This window comes from Pelophylax lessonae, assembly GCF_965119305.1.
Source record: "Pelophylax lessonae genome assembly, chromosome: 5".
NCBI classification, from domain to species: Eukaryota; Metazoa; Chordata; class Amphibia; order Anura; family Ranidae; genus Pelophylax; species Pelophylax lessonae.
This window is the reverse complement of record NC_138772.1, coordinates 483,954,678-483,979,861: the sequence shown is the minus strand read 5'-3', so window position 1 is coordinate 483,979,861 and position 25,184 is coordinate 483,954,678. Positions and strand designations below refer to the sequence as shown.

The 25,184-nt window shown below is 43.7% G+C and overlaps 1 protein-coding gene and 1 long non-coding RNA gene across 4 annotated transcripts in view; one reads left to right on the top strand and one right to left on the bottom strand.

The window, feature by feature from the left end:
- LOC309555764 overlaps positions 1–25,184 on the top strand; it is a 1,250,709-nt gene that overhangs the window by 917,900 nt on the left and 307,625 nt on the right. The window lies entirely within an intron of this gene.
- The window catches only part of VPS13B (vacuolar protein sorting 13 homolog B), a 1,502,642-nt gene that overhangs the window by 1,343,366 nt on the left and 134,092 nt on the right, over positions 1–25,184 (bottom strand). For all 3 annotated transcript variants that reach the window (XM_082257852.1, XM_082257851.1, XM_082257853.1), the window contains exons 5-6: positions 21,854–22,021; positions 14,480–14,661 (exon numbers count right to left, since the gene is read on the bottom strand). In XM_082257852.1, the coding sequence (XP_082113978.1) occupies positions 14,480–14,661; positions 21,854–22,021 (350 nt within the window). The remainder of the gene's footprint in view (positions 1–14,479; positions 14,662–21,853; positions 22,022–25,184) is intronic.

Genomic DNA, 25,184 nt, shown 5'->3' with positions numbered 1-25,184 from the left:
ACCAAACATAGGGAGCAGAAAACAAATTGGCCAAAGATTTTAAAAAAATTTAGATTTTTACATTTTTTTGGGGGGAATTTCATATAAAAAAATGTGAAATATAGTGTTTTTTCAAAATGTACGCTTTTTTTTGTTTATAGCGCAAAAAGTAAAAATCGCACAGGTGATCAAATACCACCAAAAGAAAGCTCTGTTTGTGGGAAAAAAAGGACGCAAATTTCGTTTGGGTATGGCGTCGCACGACCGCGCGGTTGTCAGTTAAAGTCGCACAGCGCCGAATCGCAAAAAGTGGCCCAGACGTAAGACAGCAAAACCCTCTAGTGGTAAAGTGGTTAAAGGACAGCCAAGACTTTTTTTGCAGACTTGCTACTGGGGAGTCTGGGGACCTTACAAACCACCCTCCTAGCAAAAAAGAGGTCTAGTGTAAGAAGAAATTGCCAAGGCCTTCAATAAGGAACAGCTTCTTCAATCGGCCAGAAGCATGCCTAGTCTGACATTCCAAGGCCATGTCTACAGCCTGTATGCAGATCTGGCCCAGTCGATTATCTTGAAATGCCAAGCACTCCAGCAAATCACAGGCATCAAAGATTGTTGGAGATATCCCTTTAAACATCAGCTTAATCCAGGAGTAGGCAACCCCATCACTAAAACTGTTGTGGAAATACAAGTGCAAGACACAGACTACCAGAAGCATGAAGGTATTTGCAGTTTCACTACAATTTTTTTCCCCTGATAACTAGCTTTCCATTGGCAAAAAAACTAAATAAATAAAGGCTTGCAAAAAAATTGCCTGTAGGACCAGTCAAGAAAAAAAATCTTTTAAAAACAACTAAAGATCCTCAAGCATGAATGCAACCTAAATTCTTTCCATATACTTCTGGGTACCTGCAAGGGTTTCCCCTTAACCCTGTTCCTTTTCATTTTAGCCTTATGCTGCTTCCATTCAGACTAACCCAGCAGCGCAGATGGCACCCTAAGCATACCTCCACGCACCCTTTCAATGGTGATCAACAAGCGGTATTAAACAAGTCTACAGTCCTTAACCACTTTAATACCGGGCACTTTCACCCCCTTCCCGCCCAAGCCAATTTTCAGCTTTTAGCGCTGTTGCATTTTGAATGACAATTGCGCGGTCATACAACACTGTACCTAAACCAAATTTAGGTCATTTTTTTCCCCAGAAATAGAGCTTTCTTTTGGTGGTATTTGATCACTGCAAGGTTTTTTCTTTTTTGCTAAACAAATAAAAAATACCGAAAAGTTTGAAAAAAAAAAAAAATTGTTATACAATTTTGTAAATAGATAAGTTTTTTCCTGCACTGATGAGCACTGATGAGGCCACACTGACAGGCACTGATGAGGTGGCACTAATATGCGGCACTGATAGGCAGCACTGGTGGGCACTGATAGGTAGCACGGATATGCAGCATTGGTGGGCACTGATAGGTGGCACTGATGGGCACTTGATGGGTGGCACTGATAGGCGGCACATATGGGCGGTACAGGTGGGCAATAATGGGCACTGGTGGGCGGCACTGATAGTTGGCAATGATGGGCACTGGTGGGCAGCACTGATGGGGAGGGCACTGGCGGGCTCCCTGAGCCCTGATTGCCATCCCTGGTGGCCACAGTGGGCATCCCTGGGGTCATGGGTGGACATCCCTGGTGGTTCTAGTGGCACCCCCCCAAGGGTCTGCACTGGTAATCAATACTCTGATTACCAGTGCAGACCCCCGCCTGTCAGGAGAGCAGCAGATAGGCTCTCCTCTACTCGTGCCTGTCAGGCACGAACTGAGGAAAGCCGATCAACGGCTCTTCCTGTGTACTATGTGAACAGCTATGATTGGACACAGCTGGTCACATGGTAAAGAGCCTAGTCACACGATACAGTGCGTCAGAGTGACACGCCGCATCACCAATCGCCGCTCTGCGGGCCGCCCCAAGCGCATTATCCTGCTGCCGTCATATGACGTCCGGTCAGGATAATTCAACCACCCTCCCACCGTCATTTGCCTATAGGTTGGGCGGGAAGCGGTTAATCAACAGATGTTTAATATTTAAAAAAAAAAGTTTTCTTTATCTTCAAAAGAAATGATTACACATGCATTGGCTTCCAAAAACACGTCCTTTATATATGTATATATATATATACACACACACACACATACACACACACACACACACACACACACACACACACACACACACACACACACACACACACACACACACACACACACCTCAAAAAAATTCAAGGAACACTTTTTGTTCAGAGTATTGTAGAGCTGCATAATTTATCATTAAAAAAAAATTGCAATCTCGATTCACTCCCCCTCATGATCTTTAAATGCCATTTCCTCGATTCATACATAGCTGTGGTCTTTTTTCTCACAGCTGTGAGTGAGCAAACAACAAAAAAGAGCCTCTGGCAAATGTTTATCAACTTTGTTAAGGCTGCGAGATAACTATAAACACAATGTTTTACAATGCATAATTTCGTTCTTTAGATCAAAGGAATGAACTTCCATCTGTAAGGCTCCGTTCACATGTCAGCGTATGGATCGCGGGCAGAACCGCCGCGGTTCCGCCCGCGATCCGGAGATTATTGCAAATCGCGGGACGCCTGTGCATTGCCCGTTGATTTGCAATAGCCCCCCAAACGCGGAGCGATGTTGCCGCGATTTCCGCTTGCCGAATCGCGGTAACATCGCGCAAAAAAAATCGCGGGACGCAATACGCTCCAAAGAAGCTCTTGTACTTTTTTGGGCGTGATGCGTCCCGCGATTTTTTTTGCGCGATGTTACCGCGATTCGCAAGGCGGAAATCGCGGCTACATCGCTCAGCGTTTGGGGGGCTATTGCAAATCAACGGGCAACACACAGGCGTCCCGCGATTTGCAATAATCTCCAGATCGTGGGCGGAACCGCGGAGGTTCTGCCCGCGATCCATACGCTGACATGTGAATGGAGCCTTCGTGAGGGCAGTTTAACCTCTTAGAGCCGGTTCACACTGGGGCGACTTGTCAGGCGACCTGGTCGCCTGACAAGCCGCAGTGGGTCGCCTGCCATAGATTAGCACAGGACCCGTTCTAATAGGAGTGACATAAGTCGCTCCGACTTAGAAAAAGGGTCCTGTACTACTTTGGGGCGACCTGGAGCGACCTGCATTGACTTCAATAATATGAAGTCCATGCATGTCGCTCCGAGGTCGCGGTGTGCACCGCGACTTCATAGGTCGCCCCTATGTGAACCGGCTCTTAAAGACAGGCACTTGCTTACAAGTTAAAAGCAGTATTTTTTGCTAGAAATTTACTTAGAAGCCCCGAACATTATATATATATATATATATATATATATATATATATATTTTTTTTTTTTTTTTTGTTTTTTTTGTGGCAGAGACCCTAGAGAATAAATTGATGATCGTTGCAACCTTTTTTATGTCACACTGTATTTGCGCAGAAGTCTTTCAAAAGCATTTTTTTTTTAGGAAAAAATACACTTTAATGAAACTAAAAAATCTAAGCAGTAGTTAGCCCAATTTTTTTGTATAATGTAAAAAATTATGTTATGCCGAGAATCGTGAGGTTTCTTCTAAGCAAAAAAATTGTGATTCCCATTTTATCCAGAATCATGCAGCTCTAATGTAAAGCATCAAGTCAATTAAACTCCTGGGATATTGATCTGGTCAGTTAAGTAGAAGAGAGGGTTGGTAATCAGTTTTATCTGCTTTGGTGTTAATGAAATTAAAAACAGGTGCACTAGATAGGCAACAATGAGATGACCTCCAAAACAGAAATGGTTTTACAGCTGGAGGCTACTGACTTTTTTTTCCCTACTCATCTTTTCTGAAAGTTTTTCACTAGTTTTGCATTTGGCTAGGATCAGTGTCATTACTGGTAGCATGAGGCGATACCTGGACCCTATAGAGGTTGCACAGACATTCCAACTCCTCCAGGATGGCACATCAATACGTGCCATTGCCAGAAGGTTTGCTGTGTCTCCCAGCACAGTCTCAAGAGCATGGAAGGAGATTCCAAGAGACACGTAGTTATTCTAGGAGAGCTGGACATGGCTGTAGGAGGTCCTTAACCCATCAGCAGGACCAGCATCTGCTCCTTTGTGCAAGGAGGAACAGGATGAGCACTGCCAAAGCCCTACAAAATAACCTCCAGCAGGCCACCGGTGTGAATGCCTCTAATCAAACAATCAATACAGACTTCATGAGGGTGGCCTGGGGTCCCGAAATGCTCTAGTGGGCCCTATGCCCACTGCACGGCACTGTGGAGCTTGATTGGCATTTGCCATTGAATACCAGAATTGGCAGGCCCGCAACTGGTGCCCGATACTTTTCACAGGTGAGAGCAGGTTCACTCTGAGCACATCTAACAGATGTGAAAGGGTCTGGAGAAGCCATGGAGAACATTATGGTGCCTGTAACTTCTTTCAACATGACCGGTTTGGTTTGGTGGTGGGTCAGTGATGGTCTGGGGAGGCATATCCATGGAGGGACACACAGACCTCTGAAGACTAGAAAATGGCACCCTGACTGCCATTAGGTATTGGGATGAAATCCTTGGACCCATTGTCAGATCATATGCTGGTGCAGTGGGTCCTGAGTTCCTCCTGGTGCATGACAATGCCCGGCCTCATGTGGCGAGAGTTTGCAGCCAGTTGAGGATGAAGGAAATTATACCATTGAATGACCTCCACGCTCGCCTGACCTAAATCCAATAGAACACGTCTGGGACATTATGTTTCAGCTAATCCGACGCCGCCAGGTTTTACCTCAGTCTGTTTAGCAGCTCAGTGATGGCCTGGTCCAGATCTAGGAGGAAATACCCCAGAACACCATATGTCATCTCATTATGAGCATCCCCCGATGTTTTCAAACATGCATACAAACATGTGGGAGGCCCTAAAAACTAGTGAATACCATTTTGAGTTGCTGCAATTACATTTCAGCAAAATGGACTAGCCTGCTGCATTATTTTTTCACTTTGATTTTCAAGGTGTCTTTGAATTCAGCCCTCTGTAGATTGATCATTTTCATTTCCTTTAAACTATGTGGCATCGTTTTGTTCCTAACACATTACCCAGTCCATATCAGTATAGATATCCAGGAGGATATTATTTCCCATTGAGATCTGGTGTGTCTTCAAAGTGTTCCTTTAATTTTTTTGAGCAGTGTGTATATATATATATATATATATATATATATATATATATATATATATATACATATACACACACACACACACACACGTATACAGTACCTTGCGAAAATATTCGGCCCCCTTGAACTTTGCGACCTTTTGCCACATTTCAGGCATTAAACATAAAGATATAAAACTGTATTTTTTTGTGAAGAATCAACAACAAGTGGGACACAAACATGAAGTGGAACGAAATTTATTGGATATTACAAACTTTGTTAACAAATAGAAAACTGAAAAGTTGGGCGTGCAAAATTATTCAGCCCCTTTACCTCCAGTGCAGCAAACTCTCTCCAGAAGTTCAGTGAGGATCTCTGAATTATCCAATGTTGACCTAAATGACTAATGATGATAAATAGAATCTACCTGTGTGTAATCAAGTCTCTGTATAAATGCACCTGCACTGTGATAGTCTCAGAGGTCCGTTTAATGCGCAGAGAGCATCATGAAGAACAAGGAACACACCAGGCAGGTCCGAGATCATTCTGGAAGAAAACCTGATGGAGTCTGCAAAAGACCTGAGACTGGGACGGAGATTTGTCTTCCAACAAGACAATGATCCAAAACATAAAGCAAAATCTACAATGGAATGGTTCACAAATTAACATATCCAGGTGTTAGAATGGCCAAGTCAAAGTCCAGACCTGAATCCAATCGAGAATCTGTGGAAAGAACTGAAAACTGCTGTTCACAAACGCTCTCCATCCAACCTCACTGAGCTCGAGCTGTTTTGCAAGGAGGAATGGGCAAAAATTTCAGTCTCTCAAAACTGATAGAGACATACCCCAAGCGACTTACAGCTGTTATCGCAGCAAAAGGTGGCGCTACAAAGTATTAACTTAAGGGGGCTGAATAATTTTGCACGCCCAATTTTTCAGTTTTTTATTTGTTAAAAAAGTTTGAAATATCCAATAAATTTCGCTCCACTTCATGATTGTATCCCACTTGTTGATTCTTCACAAAAAATTACAGTTTTATATATTTATGTTTGAAGCCTGAAATGTGGCAAAAGGTTGAAAAATTCAAGGGGGCCGAATACTTTCGCAAGGCACTATATATTTATATGTACACACACACACATGACCAAAAATATTGGCGCCCCTATATTTCTTTCAGATAATGCACCACTTCAATCAGAAAATTGTTGCAATTACAATTGTTTGGACATTCTTATGATTCATTTCTTTTGTTTGTATAGGTATCACACATAAAAGTGGAGAAACAAAAAGCCAAATCTGACACATTCCACAATGTGTCAGTTTGTGGTGCTCATGTAATTTGTAAAAAAAAAAATCACCTGTATCCATTAACAGGTGCTGACAATGTATAAATCACACCAGCAACCAGTTAAAATGGTGAGAAATCGACTCAACCTTTCTGTTGTGTGTCTGTGTGCAACACGGCGCATGGAGAAGAGAAAGAGCAGCAAAAAACTGAGGATTTGAGAACAAAAATTTAGGAAAACCATGGACAATCTCAAGGTTACAAGTGTATCTCCAGAGATCCTAATGTTCCTGTGTCCACTGTGCTAAACACTGCCAAGAGGTTTATTATAGCCCATGGCACCGTAGCTTATCTCGCTGGACATGAACGAAAGAGAAAAACTGATCAAAGATTGCAACAAAGGATCGTTCGAATGGTGGATAAAGAACCCCGATCAACTTCCCGACAAATTCAAGTGGACCTTCACGCACAGGGTACAGCTGTGTCAGCTCACACATCTCATCGCACATTGCCATCTGAATGAATAGGAACGCTAGACCCAGAAGGACCCCACTGCTGATACAGAAACCAGAAGGCCAGATTGCAGTTTGCCAAAACTTACCTGAGAAAGCCAAAATCCTTTTGGGAGAAAAAAACCCCCCACCAATTCTACTGTTTTCAGAAAAAGAAATTAGGCCTTGAAAGTAAAGAATGCAGTCCCTACAGTCAAACATGGTGGAGGTGTACTGATGTTTTGGGGTTTCTTTGCGGCTTCAGGCACTGAATGTCTTGACCGTGTGCATAGTATTATGAAATCTGAAAACTACCAAAGAATTTTGGGGTGTAATGTATAGCCCAGTGTCAGAAGGTGGGCAGCAGGACAATGACCCAAAGCACATGTCAAAAAGCACCCAGAAATGGTTTAGGCCAAAGCCCTGGAGAGTACAGAACTGGCCAGCAAGGAGTCCAGATGTAAACCCCATAGAGCACCTGTGGAGAGATCTCAAAACAGCAGTTGGGTAAAGGAACCCTTCCAATCTGAGAGACCTGGAGCAGTTGGTGAAAGAAGAGTGTTCCGAAATTCCAGTAAAGAGGTGCAGGAAGCTCATTGATGGTTACAGGAAGCGATTGATTTCATTTTTTTTTCCCAAGAAGAGTGTGCTACCCAATATTAAATTGAGGATGCCACTAATTTTGTCCAGTCCATCTTTTGAGTTTTGCATGGAATGTGTCAGATTTGGCTTTTTGCGTCTTCATTTTTTATTTTTTTTGTCTCATATTTTTTTTGTCTCATACCATCACAAACAAAAGAAAAAACATGAGAATGCCTAAACATTTGTAATTGCAACAATTTTTCTGGGCGAAGTGGTGCAATATTTTTGGCTGTGTGTTTTTATATATATATATATATATATATATATATACCTATATCTTAATTGTACACTTGGCTTTCTACATACCCAGTGAACAGCTATAAATTTTCCTATATGCTTTAACGATATATGCTTAGGTTTTCCATATATGCGTATGTGAGCTGAACATAACGGAGTTGGACAAAATTTGGACAGCTGTAGCACAAAGCTTAATCCAGGACTCAACAAATCCCAGGTGTCAGCTTGCCATGGCAACAAGAAATTGCATGCTTGCGCCTGGGCCACCACCGGAATGCTTTCACGCCTGCTAGGTATCCCGGGCTCTGCTTGCCTATCTGCAGCCCGGGACTGGCATAGTGGGTGCCGACGAGAAGAGAGGAGGTCTCTTCCCCTTCTTGTTGCTGACCCGGAAGTGACAATTCCAGGTTCTTTTGGACAGTTTTCCCAGCCATCAAGGCCGGGAAGGAATATGATGTAATGCGCTTTTACGTGTCAACAAGAAAATTGGGAAATTTATTGCATTTTTGTGCCCCTTTAAATTAACTTTACAGTGTTTTTTACCTTTTTTTACCCTTGCGGCAATATCATGTGACATACAAAAATTGCAACTACCACTATTTCATTCTCTAGGGTGTCTGCTTTAAAAAAAAATATGAAATGTTTTGGGAGTTTTGTGTAATCTTCAGGCTTAAAAATTGGATTTTTGACTTACCATAAAATCCATTTCTCTGACGTTCATTGACTGACAGCTCCAGATCTTCTTGACCATTGGTTTATACTGCCCCCTACAGAAGTAGGGCACTAGGCAGAAAAAAAGACTCGATACGCCTATGGGCAGTCTCAGGAGGTATACTCCCCCTCTCTGCTATAGGTACATTGAGACGTCCCAAAGCAGTGTTAAACATGAGGGGTGGGAACAGCAAGAAAAATTCCCAAGGCTAAAACCATAGTCAACCAGGTAACAGGAGCTCAACCAAAAAACAAGTGGAGCCCACCTGAAAACCTTACACCTCCATAAAGGAAACAAGTCCTCTAAACAGCAGCCTGCAAAATCCTGCGACCAAAAGATGCATCCGCAGAGACCAACACATCCACTTTATAAAAGTTTGTGAAAGTGTGCACTGAAGACCAGGTAGCCGCCTTGCACACCTGCATTACTGACGCCTGCTGGCAAAAGGCCCAGGAAGCACTGAGGGCCCGAATAGAGTGCGCCTTGACAGGGAAAGGAGGAACCTGATCCTTGATTGAATAGGCCTGAATCACCTGTCTGATCCATCTGGAAATGGTTGCAGAAGTGGACAGTCCTTTTTGAGGCCCATCCGTAAGCACAAATAGTGAGTCTGGTACACCCGCATTGCCCAAACCACATCCAGGGCATGCAAAGCCACTTCCCTAGGATATTTAGGCCTGGGACACAGGGAGGGCAACATACTGTCCTCATTCAAATGGAAATCAGAGACAACCTTTGGAAGGAACGACGGACAGGGGCGAAGAACCACCTTATCTTTATGGATCACCAAGTAAGGAGTGTGACAAGATAACACCAATTCTGACACCCTGCATGCAGAGGTAATAGCCACCAAAAAAGACCACCTTCTGGGACAATGTAAGCAGGGGAATCTTCTGAATATTTTCAAAGGGGGGCTTCTGGAGAACTGAAAGAACCAAGGCAGTAGCGGAGACCGCACTGGAGGAGTCAAATTTCGAACCCCCTGAATAAAGGTATGCACCAGGGAGTACATGGCCAAGGGTCAGTGAAAGAAGACTGCCAAGGCTGACACCTGGCCCTTGATGGTACTCAAAGATAATTTGAACCCCAAATGACTCACACCACGAAATGTACGTTTTCCACATACGATGGTAGATCTTCCTAGAGGTAAACCTCATAGCTTTCAACAGTGTTGGAATCACAGACTCAGACAAACCTATCCTTCAGTACCTGGCTTTCAGCAGCCAAGCTGTCAAAGCCAGCGACTGTAAAGCAGGATGGAAGATTGGCCCTTGGTACAACAGGTCGTCCCTGAGAGGTAGTCTCCAAGGGACGTCGGCGACCAGCCACACCAGGTCAGCGTACCAAGACCGGCAAGACCAATCTGGAGCCATTAGAATGACCTCAATCCCTTCTGTCTTAATCCTGAGCAAGGGTCTCGGCAGAAGCTTGAGAGGAGGGAAGGAGTAAATTAAACGATACTGGCCCCATGGGGCCACCGGTGCGCTTGTGGCATCTGTGTATGGAGGAAGCTGCGCTAAGTGACACAAAACATAAATCTAGTTTGAGTCCAAAATAAGTCCCAAGAAAAAATATATTTTGATTAATAAATGAATATTAGATCAAAAAAAATCCAAAAATTTAACCGAAAATCCACAGGTGCAGACAGTGAATGAAGTTACTGCTTACCAGATGTAGCAGTATAATAAGCCTTGCGTATATATAACCAAGCCAGATGAAGATCTGTGAAGGATTCCTCACCAGCGATAGCCGTCTCCGGATCACAATTGAGTGGACGTTGGAGTAAAAAACAAATGCAAAAACATAGCGTGATACTGTATACTGAAGGTGTATAATACCACTCCCGTGTATATCAGAGAAGAAAGGTGCTAATAAAAAACCACCACCATCACAGGCTGCTTACCAGATAAAAAGTAAATAAGGCAAATCAATCCAAAGCAATCCCAAATGAATGAAATAAGCCGTAAGATAAGCCACCACCTTATTCCCAGTTTAATTACCAGATTGTGCAGATATGACAAGCGTATAAGATCACTCAGATAGCTCGTGACCCCCTTAGGACCGTCACCAGAAATCCCTGCTTACCAGAAATAAGCAAATAAATGCATATATCACGAGTCCGGATGGCCCTGGATATGGTATCCGAACCCCTGTGAACAGGTCCGGTCCCTGGTGGTATAGGGGCTGACCCACAGATATGGCTCCGAGGTTCACATATAAATAATAATGGAGATGCCCATAGTGTAAAACCGTTTAATATGAACAAAGATAAAAAGAAATGCACTTACAGAAGAAGCATATGTATATGCGCTGAATCAAAGCTGCCGGCCGGACAGCTTCAAACACCCGCCTGAGCGTCTCGTAGAGGTGACGTCAGCGCGCCGCGACCGACGTACGTTTCATCAGATGCTTGTGGCATCTGCCAGAGGAATCCGTGACCATGCCACAAGCCTCTGCCCCTTTCTGTTGAACTGAGACACCAATAGGTCCACCTCGCGGATGCCCCCCCGGAGACCCAACTGATAAATAACTTCCGGATGAAGGGACCACTCCCCTTTATCCAACGCCTGCCGACTGAGATAATCTGCCTGCGAGTTTTCCACCCTGGAATGTGTATGGCAGAGAAGGCTAAAACGAAGTGTTCTGCCCGACATAGAACGCTGGCTACCTCCAGAGCTGCCAAAACACTTCTTCTTGTGCCTCCCTGATGATTGACACAAGCCGACTGTCATGGCATTGATTGAATTTGCACTGGACACCCCTGAAGAAGATTCGTCCAGTGATCCAGACCCAGCCTGATCGCTCAGAGTTCCAGGATATCGATCGGTAGTCTGGACCGGCGGAGCTCCGGCTCAGGACACCAGCAATACAAGGGGAGAAAGGATTTTACCAGTCGAAGAGCCGGACAGCGAAGCCACCAGATCAGGTACCCTTTTGTTTCCCAGCTCAGCCGGAGCGGATTGTCCGGACTACCACTTGTCCCATTTGGCCAAGATCTCCTTTTCCAGGGGCCTCATATGGAACTGTGCAAAACGGGACCTCCTCAAAAAGGTAGAAATCATCAGGCCCAGGACCCGCATGCAAGTCTGGAGGGAAGACCACCTGCTGGACAGCAGGAGATGAATTGCAGCATGCAATTTCTGGAGTTTGTCCAAAGGAAGCAACACTCTGGCTAGAACCGAGTCCAGAGTCAGACCCAGATAGTCCAACCTTGTGGAAAGAACCAGAGCAGACGTCTGATAATTCAGAAGCCAGCCAAACTCCCTCGAGCCCATATAGCGATTTCTACGTTCTCCACAGCACAGTAGTAGACTCCGCTCACAGGAGAAGGTTGTCAATGTAGCCCAGTATTGTGATGCATGGCTACCGTATATGCCCAATATACGCCGCAACAAAATGGTGGCAGCACAATACTCCCAAGGACCCAGGAGAGATCCCCATGTCCACGGCAAGGCACAGAAGGGAAGGTGGGAAAAATGGACAGAAGCTCCTACCAGGTACAGTCCCCCCCCCCAGCCAATCGACCGCCAATCACTTGTACAGCACCCTTCCCCAGCTCCAGGAGGTAGGCCAGACCACCACACTGCCCAAGATAGATGGGGAGGGGGGAGAGGGAGGTGGAAGGGGGGCTAGATGACCCACAGGGACCACCAGGCACAGAGGAGGGGGGTGCCTAATGGGAAGGAGGGGAACCCAGTGATCCGACCAAGGAGAAAGGGGGGACAGCTACTCACCATACTAGGAACCAGGCAGGCACAGCTCCAGACAGAACCTCCTCGCCATTGAAATGGGGGGCTGTCGGCCAGGAAGAACCTTGCGACGCAGGCCTGAGACCCGGTCTTATGCGACCTTCGCAAGGAGTTTAAATCTCAGACCAGCCCCCGTCCGGTGGGGCTAATCTTAGACCACTGGATCTAGGTCATTGCCCAGTCTGGCAGTTAAATGTAGATCTCACAGGAAAAAACAGAAGAAAAAAAATAAATTTAAAAGGGAAAAAATTGCCAGGACATGAGATCCCAACAAGGAACTAGTCAGAGAAAGTACCTATAGCAGAGGGGGGGGGGGGGGTATAAAGCCTGGGACTGCATAGTCAGTCTTTTTTTCTGCCTAGTGTCCTACAGGGGGGGCAGTGTAACCTAATGGTCAAGAAGATCTGGAGCTGTGTCCATCAATGAACATAAGCGAAAAAATATTTTTTATAAACAGATGCGCAAAAACCTCAAACAGTTCTTGCAGAGAAAGGGTTTAAGGATAACTTCACCTTCAGGAACATGTTACATGTTCTACCCGTAAGCTTTGTTGATCACTCTTTCCGGCCAGCCTATAACCCTGACTTAACGGTTATTGTCTGACCACTCTGCTGTAAGTAAGTTAAGGTTAGGGGCACAAAATACTTGCTTTGCCCCTGAGCGCTGACAACTCATGCTACACTAAAAAAAAAAAAAAAAATGGCTCCTAATTTTGTAGCTGGCTCCTAGATTTAAAGAAAATTTGTCAAGCCCTGGCTTAACCAACACTTTAGCTCAAGAAAATTTTAACAAAGTACTTCTGTGTTGCTGTATGATCCTGAAGTTTGCCCCAGTGGCTCAATTTTATGCATTCATGGATGTAGGGCATACTATATGCTCTACCACATATGGTGGCAGTGTTCGAAGGTAAAAAGGCTCTGGACACGAGTATACAATTAATTTAGATGTCCTAAATCGAGACTCTTCCCCCAATCCTTGAGAAGCCTTATTAAATAGTCCAATCTCAGACCTTGCAAGTACAAAAGATAACAGGTAAGTTTGATCCTTTGAGCAACTCAGCAGACAACTGCTAAAGCTTAGACGAAACCAACTTTAACTCCTTAAAGGTTAAGCAGAGAGTAATAGGCACTATGATACATTAGATGCTTATGGCCATTCTAAATTCTATAGTCTCCCTGGCTGGACTTCAGCCACCATATGAATCTACACCTTTGCATTCGCTCGGAAAGTATCCTACAAACAGGTGGGTTTGGGTGCTCCAGCTGGGCCTGACACACCCTCCCTCCTTTTTCAAGCTCTGCCTTCCCACGCTGTCCTCCTTAACTCACCCCACGGCTCCTTGTATATTCACTTGACCTATTCCCTACTCAACCCAGTGCTCCTTGTATATTCACTTGACCTGTTCTCTACTCACCCCACAACTCCTTGCACATTCACTTGACCTGTTGTCTACTCACCCCACAGCTCCTTGTATATTCACTTGACCTATTCTCTACTCACCCCACCGCTCCTTGTATATTTACTTGACTTATTCTCTATTCACCCCACGGCTCCTTGTATATTCACTTGACCTATTCTCTACTCACCCCACGGCTCCTTGTATATTCACTTGACCTATTCTCTACTCACCCCACCGCTTCTTGTATATTCACTTGACCCATTCTCTACTCACCCCACAGCTCCTTGTATATTCACTTGACCTATTCTCTGTTGACCCCCTTTTTCTTCTAGTTGGTAGATACCTGTTAGACCTCAATTATTCTTACAATCAACAGCCTCAAACAGTGATGCACCAGTCAGATTACTATGAATTTCCCAAAGGATGATATGCACAAATCTTCCTGGATCCCAAGTGTACCAAGCGCCGCCCTCTCTATGATACCCTGGTTACTGATGCCTGCCCACATGCTTCTATTTGTTTATATTTTTGTTGCGGTTACTGTTTATCCACCATCTGTTCACTTTACTTGTTTGGATATCTCATTGCTGTGTATATTGCTACACTCGTGTTAAAATGTATAAACTCACCTTAGGGCTGCTGTAAAAACAAGAGAATAACACACCTAGCTTTTTTAAGTAACTGGATGATATTTCTTGCTAAAAAGTAAATATGAACATCTTTTCTAATATATTTTTTCTGCTCACACCTTGAACAAACATCTACTTGTGTAAAACTTTAAGTAGACATGTGCAGCTTATAGAAAATTACCTTGATCACAGCTGGCAATTTAGAATTAAGGCTGTCATAGGTAAAGTGCAAACGGGTTCGGAAGGAACACTTGTACAGAAGTGGGTCCTGGTAAATCTCTATCTTTCCACTAGCATTTCGCTTGTCAAGACAAACTGTGCAGTCAGAGAAATTAATAACTTTCCTAAGGACCAATTCGGTAGCTGAAAGATAAAGCAAAGAATATTAGTGATGACACATGCAATCCTGTGAGATAACTATTAAAATGAATGCTCTAAAATGTCAGTATGTTGTTATGCTTTATCCAAAAAAGTGCCAAAATCAAGTGCTTACCATGTGTTCCTTGTGCATGCTGAAACATACAAATACAGTAGGTGCTTATAAAACATTTAGGCATTTGTGATGCTGCAGTGTCACCTTTTAATATTGTTTCAAATACCATGCCCACCTTCAAAGATACAGGTGAAGCAGCCACAGACACAGCAAAGGCACTGGAGTGCACACAAACGTACCTAAGACTAATGTGCACAGAAAAATCAAGAAATATGTTTACTTGCACTGTTTTTCCTTTAGATACAGTTTTTTTTCTGCTACTTTTCAATGTACCTTTGAAGTTGCTATAAGGAAAGTAAATTCCCTTGCACAGCCCCCTCTCCCTCCTTGCATGTTATAGCCCTCTCTTATTCTGGGATGTCTTCATATGCTCGGTGCTGGCCCAGTGTCTCCACCTTCCCCTTACCCTCCCTACATAACCTTTGCTGCAGTTGCCAGGGTGCAGCAAAGGGGAAAACTACATATAATGTAGAGTTCCATTTGAGGGACAACTTTTGAGTCTGCTGGGACTGCTGACATCATACCCATGAGGGCGGCACCCAGCTGCAGTCACAGGGCTTTTATTTTAAATGTTCACACGAGAGGCTTTCACGAGATCTCTTCAAAAATGTAGTTAAATATCAAAAACGAAGTTCCAGGTGCTATATTCTGTAGACCCCCCAGTTTGGAGTTTTATTAGCAACAGAGCGCAAAGTTATGATCCCAGTTCAACTGTGCTGCTAGCCAGTGGCATGGGATTCAATGCAATTGGAATAAAAAAACAGCATGGGATTCAATGCAATTGGAATAAAACAGATACGGACAGCACTCGGGAGCGGATTAAGGCTAGTGCTGGAGAATGAAACCAATGATCCATGGGCAATGATTACTGTCATTTTATTAGAAACATTAAAAGATATATGGTCCAGAAGATATACAAAACGTTAGCACACTGGGGCTGGAGAAGACGAGGGCACTGGTGGACTAGTAGGTCCTGGTAGGGTGAACCATAGGAGACGCCAAGCACCGTGGCTGAAGATGGTGATAGCTGCAGGGAATCCAAGCTGGACACCGCCGGCGTGACTGGATGCCGTCACCGAGGCACCTTGGGCGGAAGTACGGTACCCGGAGGGGAAAAAGCCACTCAACCAATGTGGAACGTATGCGTCCCTGTTGCCGTGAAGGGAAAAAATTGGTTTTCCAAATACAGAAAGAATGTGACCTATTCCCCTTCTTAGAATGACACAGCTCTGCTGCTTAGAGCTGGTATGTGACTCATTAGTGTTACAAGGTCTCAGGTGTGAATGGGGAGAAGGTAAGGTAAATTTGGTGTGATCGCTCTCACTCTCTCATACTGGTCACTGGAAGTTCAACATGTGGATGTGGTGTACCTGGATATTCCTAAGGTGTTTGATACAGTTCCCCACAAACGCTTAATTGATAAAATAAGGTCTGCAGGCATCGACCACAAGGTTTGCTCTTGGATACGGAACTGGTTAAAGGGGCGTGTCCAAAGGGTGGTAATAAATAACGCATACTCAGACCCCCAAGGTCCCCAAGGCTCAGTCCTGGGACCAATTTTGTTCAATTTATTCATAAATAGCATTGAGGACGGGATCATTAGCTCAATCTCAGTGTTTTGCAGATGACACAAAATTGTGAGGCAGAAATCCTACAGTATGACCTGAACAAAATAACAGAGTGGGCAACTACATGGCAAATGAGGTTTAATGTGGATAAGTGCAAGGTATTGCACTTGGGGACTAAAAACATAAAAGCACAATACACACTAGGGGGGGGGGGGGGAACCTCTGGGGGAATCAAAAATGGAGAAGGATCTGGGAGTCTTGGTAGAGGATAGGCTTAGCAATAGCATGCAATGTCAAGCTGCAGCTGCCAAAGCGGGGCAGAATATTAGCATGCATAAGGAAGGGGATGTATTCCAGAGATAAAAACTATAATCCATACCACTTTATAAAATACTGGTCCGATCGCATCTGGAGTATTCTGTCCAGTTCAGGTCACCAGTCCTCAGAAGGGATGTGTTGGAGCTGAAGAGAGTCCAGATAAGGGCAACGAAACTAATTAGGGGATTGGAGGACCTTACTTATGAAGAGGGTTTACAAGTGCTTGATTTACAAGTGCTGGAGAAGAGACGCCTGAGAGGGGACATGATAGCAATTTACAAATACCTAAATGTTGATCTGAACATAGAAAAAAAACGATTCAGTCGCAAGGAATGCATGAGGACACGAGGCCATACAATGCGTTTAGAGGAGAAGCGTTTTAACCTCAGGCTACGCAGGGGGTTCTTTACAGTAAGGGCTACAAGACTGTGGAATTCTCTGCCACAAATGGTAGTAACTGTGGGGAGTATGGCTATGTTTAAAGACTCTTGGACGTACATCTCAAGGATCAAAACATTCAGGGGTATGAGAAAGTATTACGGCCACACACATCTACACAGGTTGAACTGGATGGACTATTGTCTTTATTCAACCTCAACTACTAAGTATGTAACTATGTAACGTGGCACTTCATGGCAAAGAACTCTCCGAGGATCTGAAAAAAAAAAAAAAAAAAAAAAAGAATTGTTGCTCTACATAAAGATGGCCTAAACTATAAGAAGATTGCCAAGAGCCTGAAACTGAGCTGCAGCACGGTAGCCAAGACCATACAGCGGTTTAACAGGACAGGTTCCACTCAGAACAGGCCTCGCCATGGTGGACCAAAGATGTTGAGTGCACGTGCTCAGCGTCATATCCAGATGTTGTCTTTGGTAAATAGATGTATGAGTGCTGCCAGCATTGCTGTAGAGGTTTAAGGGGTGGGGGGGGTCAGCCTGTCAGTGCTCAGACCATGCGCCGCACACTGCATCAAATTGGTCTGCATGGCTGTCGTCCCAGAAGGAGGCCTCTTCTAAAGATGATGCACAAGAAAGCCCGCAAACAGTTTGTTGAAGACAAGCAGACTAAAGGACATGAATTACTGGAACCATGTCCTGTGGTCTGATGAGACCAAGATAAACTTATTTTGTTCAGATGGTGTCAAGCGTGTGTGGCGGCAACCAGGGGAGGAGTACAAAGACAAGTGTGTCTTGCCTACAGTCAAGCATGATGGTGGGAGTGTCATGATCTGGGGCTGCATGAGTGCTGCCAGCATTGGGGAGCTACAGTTCATTGAGGGAACCATGAATGCCAACATGCACTGTGACATACTGAAGCAGAGCATGATCCCTCTCTTCGAAGACTGGGCCGCAGGGCAGTATTCCACCATGATAACAACTCCAAATACACCTCCGAAACGACCACTGCATTGCTAAAGAAGCTGAGGGTAAAAGTGATGGACTGGCCAAGCATGTCTCCAGACCACCTAAAACCCTATTGAGCATCTGTGGGGCATCCTCAAATGGAAGGATGCCCAAGGACTCTAACATCCACCAGCTCTGGGATGTGGTCATGGAGTGGAAGAGGACTCCAGTGGCAACCTGTGAAACTCTGGTGAACTCCATGCCCAAGAGGGTTAAGGCAGTGCTGGAAAATAATGGTGGCCACAAGTCAAGCATGATGGTGGGAGTGTCATGATCTGGGGCTGCATGAGTGCTGCCAGCATTGGGCAGCACTCATGCAGCCAATTTGGGCCAAATTTGGACATTTTCACTTGGGATGTACTCACTTTTGTTGCCAGCAGTTTAGATGTTAATGGCTGTGTGTTGAGTTATTTTGAGGGGACAGCAAATTTACACTGTTATACAAGCTGTACACTCACTACTTTACATTGTAGCAAAGTGTAATTTCTTCAGTGTTGTCACATGAAAAGATATAAAAAAAATATTTACAAAAATGTGAGGGATGTACTCACTTTTTTGAGATACTGTGAGATACTGTATGTGTTACAATACAGAACTTTTTCAACTTTGTCAGAATAAGACATATAGTGGGAGTGATAGATTAGAAAATAAAATGGATATTCAGTGAACAATCATTCTACCAAGGACTTTTCTCTGCTGTTGAGGGTGAGTCAGCCCACGCCCATCAAATTTATTTTGACAACCGTAACTTTCATAGCATGACTTATAGCGTGGCAGAGAATTAGTAACAAAATTTTAAAATTAAGGGACAGCATGTGGTACATTTTATATCCACATGAATGTGATCATTTAGGAGCAGAAAACAGAACAGCTCTGTAAAACACTCTCTCCAATTTTCCAGGAAAATTCATTAATGACTAAGAGCTGCACATATACTCGGGAAAGAGAAACTTTCAAAGATGGTGTGTGTGGAACAGCTGACCAAAATGGATCCAAAACACACAAATCTTAGAGAGAATACAGGAATGGACCAGTACATAAAGGTTATGCAGGACAGGTGTCAGCCCATTTTAGTAAACCTAGAGGCAGCACACAATGTACAATATAGATGTCAAAATAATATTATTTTCTTTTGATAAGAGTTACATTTTCAAATCTTTGGCTTAAGAAGGCAGCTAAACCACAATAAAGTTTTAGATTTAAAAAAAAAAAAGTTCTGCTAAACTGGGGGAGAATTAAAAAAATAAATTGAAAGGTTTTCGTAAAACAACAAGAGCAAGTAATCAACGGGCAATAATTGTGGTTTATAAAGTGGAAGTGGCGCTGCTTTTTCTATGACCAAATACCAGCTGTGGCTATCCTATATTAGGCTTCCAGTTTTAGCTCATGGAGTGCATTATAAGGGGATTTACACTATGGGGCTAATTTTCTATTATTCCCACATGTGAGTGAGGCTGATGGGCAGATGAGCTGAGGAGGAAAGAAAGACAAGCCATGGAACTGCACTGTTTATACAGCCCAAGTGTGCTGTGAATGCCGATTACCCCAAAATAAAGGAGAGTTTTCTGGGGAGTGTGGACAAAAAAGGGGGAGCACAAGTGGAGACACCTGCACACAGCATACATTGTGAACCTATGCAGCACTATTTATGGACTTATAAGACTAGCACTTGTCACTTTTCTTTTAAAGAAGTTATAATCCCCCCTTAATGAATGACTTTTGCCTATAGGTAAGCCTATAATCATGCTTACCTATAGGTACTGTAAATATATACTAAACTTGCACCATTTAGGAGATATTTACATAGCATGCAGCCGATGACGTCATTGGTGCATGCTCTCTGATGGAACGGCGACCCGTGCCATTTCTTCAGAGCCCAGTGCCGTGAACGGCGTCTCACGCACGCATGCGCGGGAGTGATGTCATCGCACCTCCAGGCAATAAGATGGCCGGAGGACGTGAACCAGGAAGTAGAACGGCAGAAAATGTCTGCCGTGTTATCCGTGAGCGGGCGGCTTCGTTCTAAGGTATTTCATAATGAGCCAGTATGCGATGCATACTAGCTCATTATGCCTTTGTCTTTCCGGTTTTTCTTTTTTTTTTTTTCTGAGGTTTACAACCTCTTTAAGGGAAGAAACCACTTTTGGACATAACACTTGTCACTATATTATTGTTTCGTATTCAATTCCACTTGTTAAGTGATTGCAGTTATACATATTTTTCATTTTTTCACATATATGATTTTCCACATATCCAGACATAGCACCCTTCACCTTATTACTCATTTGGATGCACTTATTATGTGTTTGAATTGATATATAATTTTTTTCTGCACTGCATTGGGCATCTTTTCACATATTTGAATTTTTCCACTTATGTCATATATCTAATAGTGTGCTTATGAATTGTCTAACATACTTATACATTTGCTAGCACACATATGAAGTACTTTATTTTATGATAGCCGCAGCAGGTATTAGGTCATATAAAAAGCAGCTTCACTTCCACTTTATAAACCCCAAATAATCCTGACTCTACCACAGTAGCAGTTTCAGTGGAGGCAGCCGCTTTTAAAAGTATATTGCTTGCCCATAGCACAGGACCCCCCTCGTTTTATTCTTGAATCAGAGGGCACTGTTAAAGTGTACCATTCTGGAGACAATTCAATTATATGTCAGGAAAGTTAGTAAAAATAAACGGAAGAAAAAAAAAACAGTAGGATTGACTAAAGAGGTAAGTAGGATAGTAAAATGGAAAAAAAAAATATCAACATATAGAAGATTTAAGGAAACAGGAGGTGTAGCTGACAGTGAAGAGTATAAAAAAAAACACAAAAAGTGGCCAAACACATTAGCAGTGCTGCAAAAGCACCAAATGAGGAAATTGCTAAATCTATCAAGAAAGGAGATTCAACCTTTTTTAGGGTACATGAGTGATAGAAGGAAAAAATACAATGGGATTGCTAAAATGAAGACTGGGCCAAACAATTATGTTGAGGGAGATGTAGCAAACCCATTAAACAATTATTTCTGTTCTTCTCAGAAATAGATTGTACCAACAATAACAAGTTGGAGGATCATATTGGTTCTAGTAATGACAGTTCATTTTTTTTAAGATTTTCTGAGACGGAGTTAGTAGAGGAACTGGCTTGGTTAAACCCTAAATAAAGCTTTATTAAGCTCTATTAAGGCCCTAATGGTATTCATCCCAGAGTTCTAAGAGAACTTCGAGGTATAGTTGTTGGACCATTAACTACTTTAAGACCAGGCATTTTTCTGCCACTTGTTTACAAGTAAAAATCTGTATTTTTTTGCTAGAAAATTACTTAGAAAATATAGCTTTTTTTTTCAGCAGAGACCCCAGAGAATAAAATGGTAGTTTTATTCTACTGAAGGGGTAGTTAATGCTTGGAATAAACTACCAGCAGGGGTAGTGAGCCAGTAAAAAGTAAATGGCTTCAAAAATGCTTGGGACAAACATAGATCTATACTCAGACAAAAAAGTTGCCGGGAAAAAAAAAAAAAAAAAGAAAATATGGGCACACTCTATGGATTTTTCTGCGGTCACTTTTCTATTTTGCTATGCGACAATGCACAGGTCAGCAAAAAACGTTACTTGGACACTGACAGGAAGTACATTTTTCTAGGCACCCTGATGGCACTGATGGTGTTCTCTAGTAAAGATTAGTTTACATGTAGAGATTAATTTCAAGGGAGACACACAAAAAGGTAATGGGACAGAGATAGACAATCATCAATTAAAGTTAGGCTCACCAGATATATCCATAAATGCTCGATCCCAGAACTCATCCACTGTGTAACATTCTGCACAAGTAATGTTGACTGACAAAACAATATCATCCTCAACGTATTTTAAGATTAGGTTGTTTACCACGATATTCACATTATTGACAACACGTCGAATTAAACTCTGCACATAACCTGAAAGAGAAAAAACACTTTTGTAAAATGTACCAATAAAAAATAAATGTGACAACTGAAAATAATCATTAGTATAATTGTGTTAGAAAATACAAGTATTAATGCAACTCATAACAGGCAGATAAGTTGATACGCTAATGTCACACAGTCCCCACTCAGGCTGTACTACATGGTCAACTTCCTAAATAGGCAATAAAGGGTCTATGTAAAGGTTTTGACTAAGGTACGTAACGTAACTCCAGATGTAATTTTTCAAGAGAAATTTAGAAAATTAAACATTCTGAATAAATTACCACAGACCGCAAATATTTCTCTGATTTTATTAAAAGTATTGAATAGCAACAAAGGAATCCGAAAAGCAAAGATTTACAGATTTGTAATTCTAATTTAGATTTGTAATTTATGCACACAACACCTAAGCAGTGCATGATACCCACACCTGAATATCAAAGACCTCTACTAGGTGTACGGACATATTGGTATTGTTTTATATCTTATGTTTTTAACCACTTGCCGACTGCCTAACCTCTATCTACGCCGGCAGTCAGCCCCTCACAGACAAAGCGACGTAGGTGGTGCGTGCAGCAGGAGCCGATTGGCGGCCTTCTGGGGGTCATCGGGACACAGAGCAATGCGCCCCGACACTCCCCACTTTACTGATGTCCTGGCTGTGATTGGTCCATTCTCCAGCCTGGACCAATCATAGAGGACATCCCGGGTGACGTCGCGTGGGGGGGCGGTGCGTGCGTTAGTCACGCACCGTCCCGCCGCCGTCAGAGAGGAGGGCGGCCAGTCCTGCAGGCAGACACTAGAATCATGGCTGCGGTGAAGATGCTGAATCCTGGGGTCTCTGCTCTAACCAGAGGGCAGCCCGCTGAAATGGACTGGATGAACCAGGAGGTCACCACCAGGACCACAATTATGGCTGTAGAGTTTGATGGTGGAGTGGTGATTGGTGCCGATTCACGGACTACAACCAGTTCATACATCGCTAACAGAGTAACAGACAAGCTGACTCCAGTACACGATCGCCTCTTCTGTTGTCCCTCTGGCAGTGCTGGCGACACACAAGCCATCGCAGATGCCGTCACCAACTTGGTTTCCACAGCATTGAGCTTGATGCCGCCCCCCTCGTACACACCGCTACCAGTCTCTTCAAGGACATGTGCTACAGGTACCGTGAGGATCTGATGGCCACATTGAAGGGGGCATGTATGCTGGTCACTACATTGAAGCGGGCATGTATGCTGGTCACTACATTGAAGAGGGCATGTATGCTGGTCACTACATTGAAGGGGGCATGTATGCTGGTCACTGCATTGAAAGGGGGCATGTACACTGGTCACTGCATTGAAAGGGGGCATGTACACTGGTCACTGCATTGAAAGGGGGCATGTACTGTGGGGTTTGTGCTAGGGGGCCTGTACTGTGGGGTATGTGCTAGGGGGCCTGGACTGTGGGATTAGTGCTAGGGGGCCTGGACTGTGGGATTAGTGCTAGGGGGCCTGTACTGTGGGGTTTGTGCTAGGGGGCCTGTACTGTGGGGTTTGTGCTAGGGGGTCTGTACTGTGGGGTTTGTGCTAGGGGGTCTGTACTGTGGGGTTTGTGCTAGGGGGTCTGTACTGTGGGGTTTGTGCTAGGGGGCCTGTACTGTGGGGTTTGTGCTAGGGGGCCTGTACTGTGGGGTTTGTGCTAGGGGGCCTGTACTGTGGGGTTTGTGCTAGGGGGCCAGTACTGTGGGGTTTGTGCTAGGGGGTTTGTACTGTGGGGTTTGTGCCACTCTCAGTCAGTGTATCCCATAATAGGGTGTCTCTCACAGTATATCCCATAATAGGGCCCCTGCTCCCTATTATGGGATATACTAGTAATGATGGACCCCTTAATATGTGATATATTGGGAGAATTTGTTCACGCAAGCAAAATACAGGGGGCAAAATGGGTGGAGTCTATAAGGGGTGGGGCTTCTGAGAAATGTGAGGGGTCAAAATGGAAGGGCGGGGTCTTGCGCCCCACCATGTTAAAACTTCACCAGCCGCTACTGGTCTAGGACCTTGATTTTCAAAACAAATGCAACATTTTCCACAGTCTATTGAGATTTGGGGAGCCATGCCATCTGGTGTTGGTCCACTTTGTTTTATAAAGTCCAAAGTCAGAGCAGCCCTCTACCAGGAAATTCTAGAGCACTTAATGCTTCCCTCTGCTGACCAGCTTTATGAAGATGCTGATTTCATTTTCCAGCAGGACTTGGCACCTGCCCACACTGTCAAAAGTACCAATACCTGATTTAATGATCATGGTTATCACTGTCCTTGACTGACCAGCAAACTCACCTGACCTAAACCCCATAGAGAATCTGTGGGGTATTGTTAAGAGGAAGAAAAGAGACACCAAACCCCCAACAATGCAGATGAGCTGAAGGCCCCTATCAAAGCAACCTGGGCTTCCATACCACCTCAGCAGTGCCACAGGCTGATCACCTCCATGCCACACCGCATTGATGCAGTAATTCATGCAAAAGTAGCCCTGACCAAGTATTGAGTGCATACTAAAGGTAGCCCCCGAGTTACAAACAAGATAGGGTCTGTAGGTTTGTTCTAAAGTTTCATTTGTTTGTAAGTCAGAACATGTAAATTTTTTTAAGTGTGGCTCCAGCCAAAAGAATAATGTTTACATTTTTTTGATAGCATAGGGAAGGGTTAACACCCCTGTACTGTTTTTTTTTTTTTTGCTGTCTGTACACATGTTCAGAAGATTTCACCTCACTTTCTGTCCCTATGACATCTGGATTTTGAAAATTCTGGGTTGTTGTGGAAACAAGGATTAGTGATAACGCTTCAGTGGAGACACCTTTTTTCTCATGATAACTCTTCGAGAAGTGAATTTCCCTTCCTAGGAAGGAAGGAAGATTTCTCCTCACTTCCTGTTGTCTCCCTTCGTTGTAAGTCGGATGTTTGTAACCCGGCAATCGCCTGTATACTGTATATAAGCATACTTTTCAGTAAGCCAATATTTCTGTATTCATTTTTTTTTTTTTTGATACACTGAATTTTGGGTTTTCACTAGCTGTAAGTCGTAGTGTAATCATCAAAATGATAAGAAAGAAATGTATGGATATAGATAGAGAGAATAATCCCTTTTTTATTTTATTTGTTTATTTTGGTTT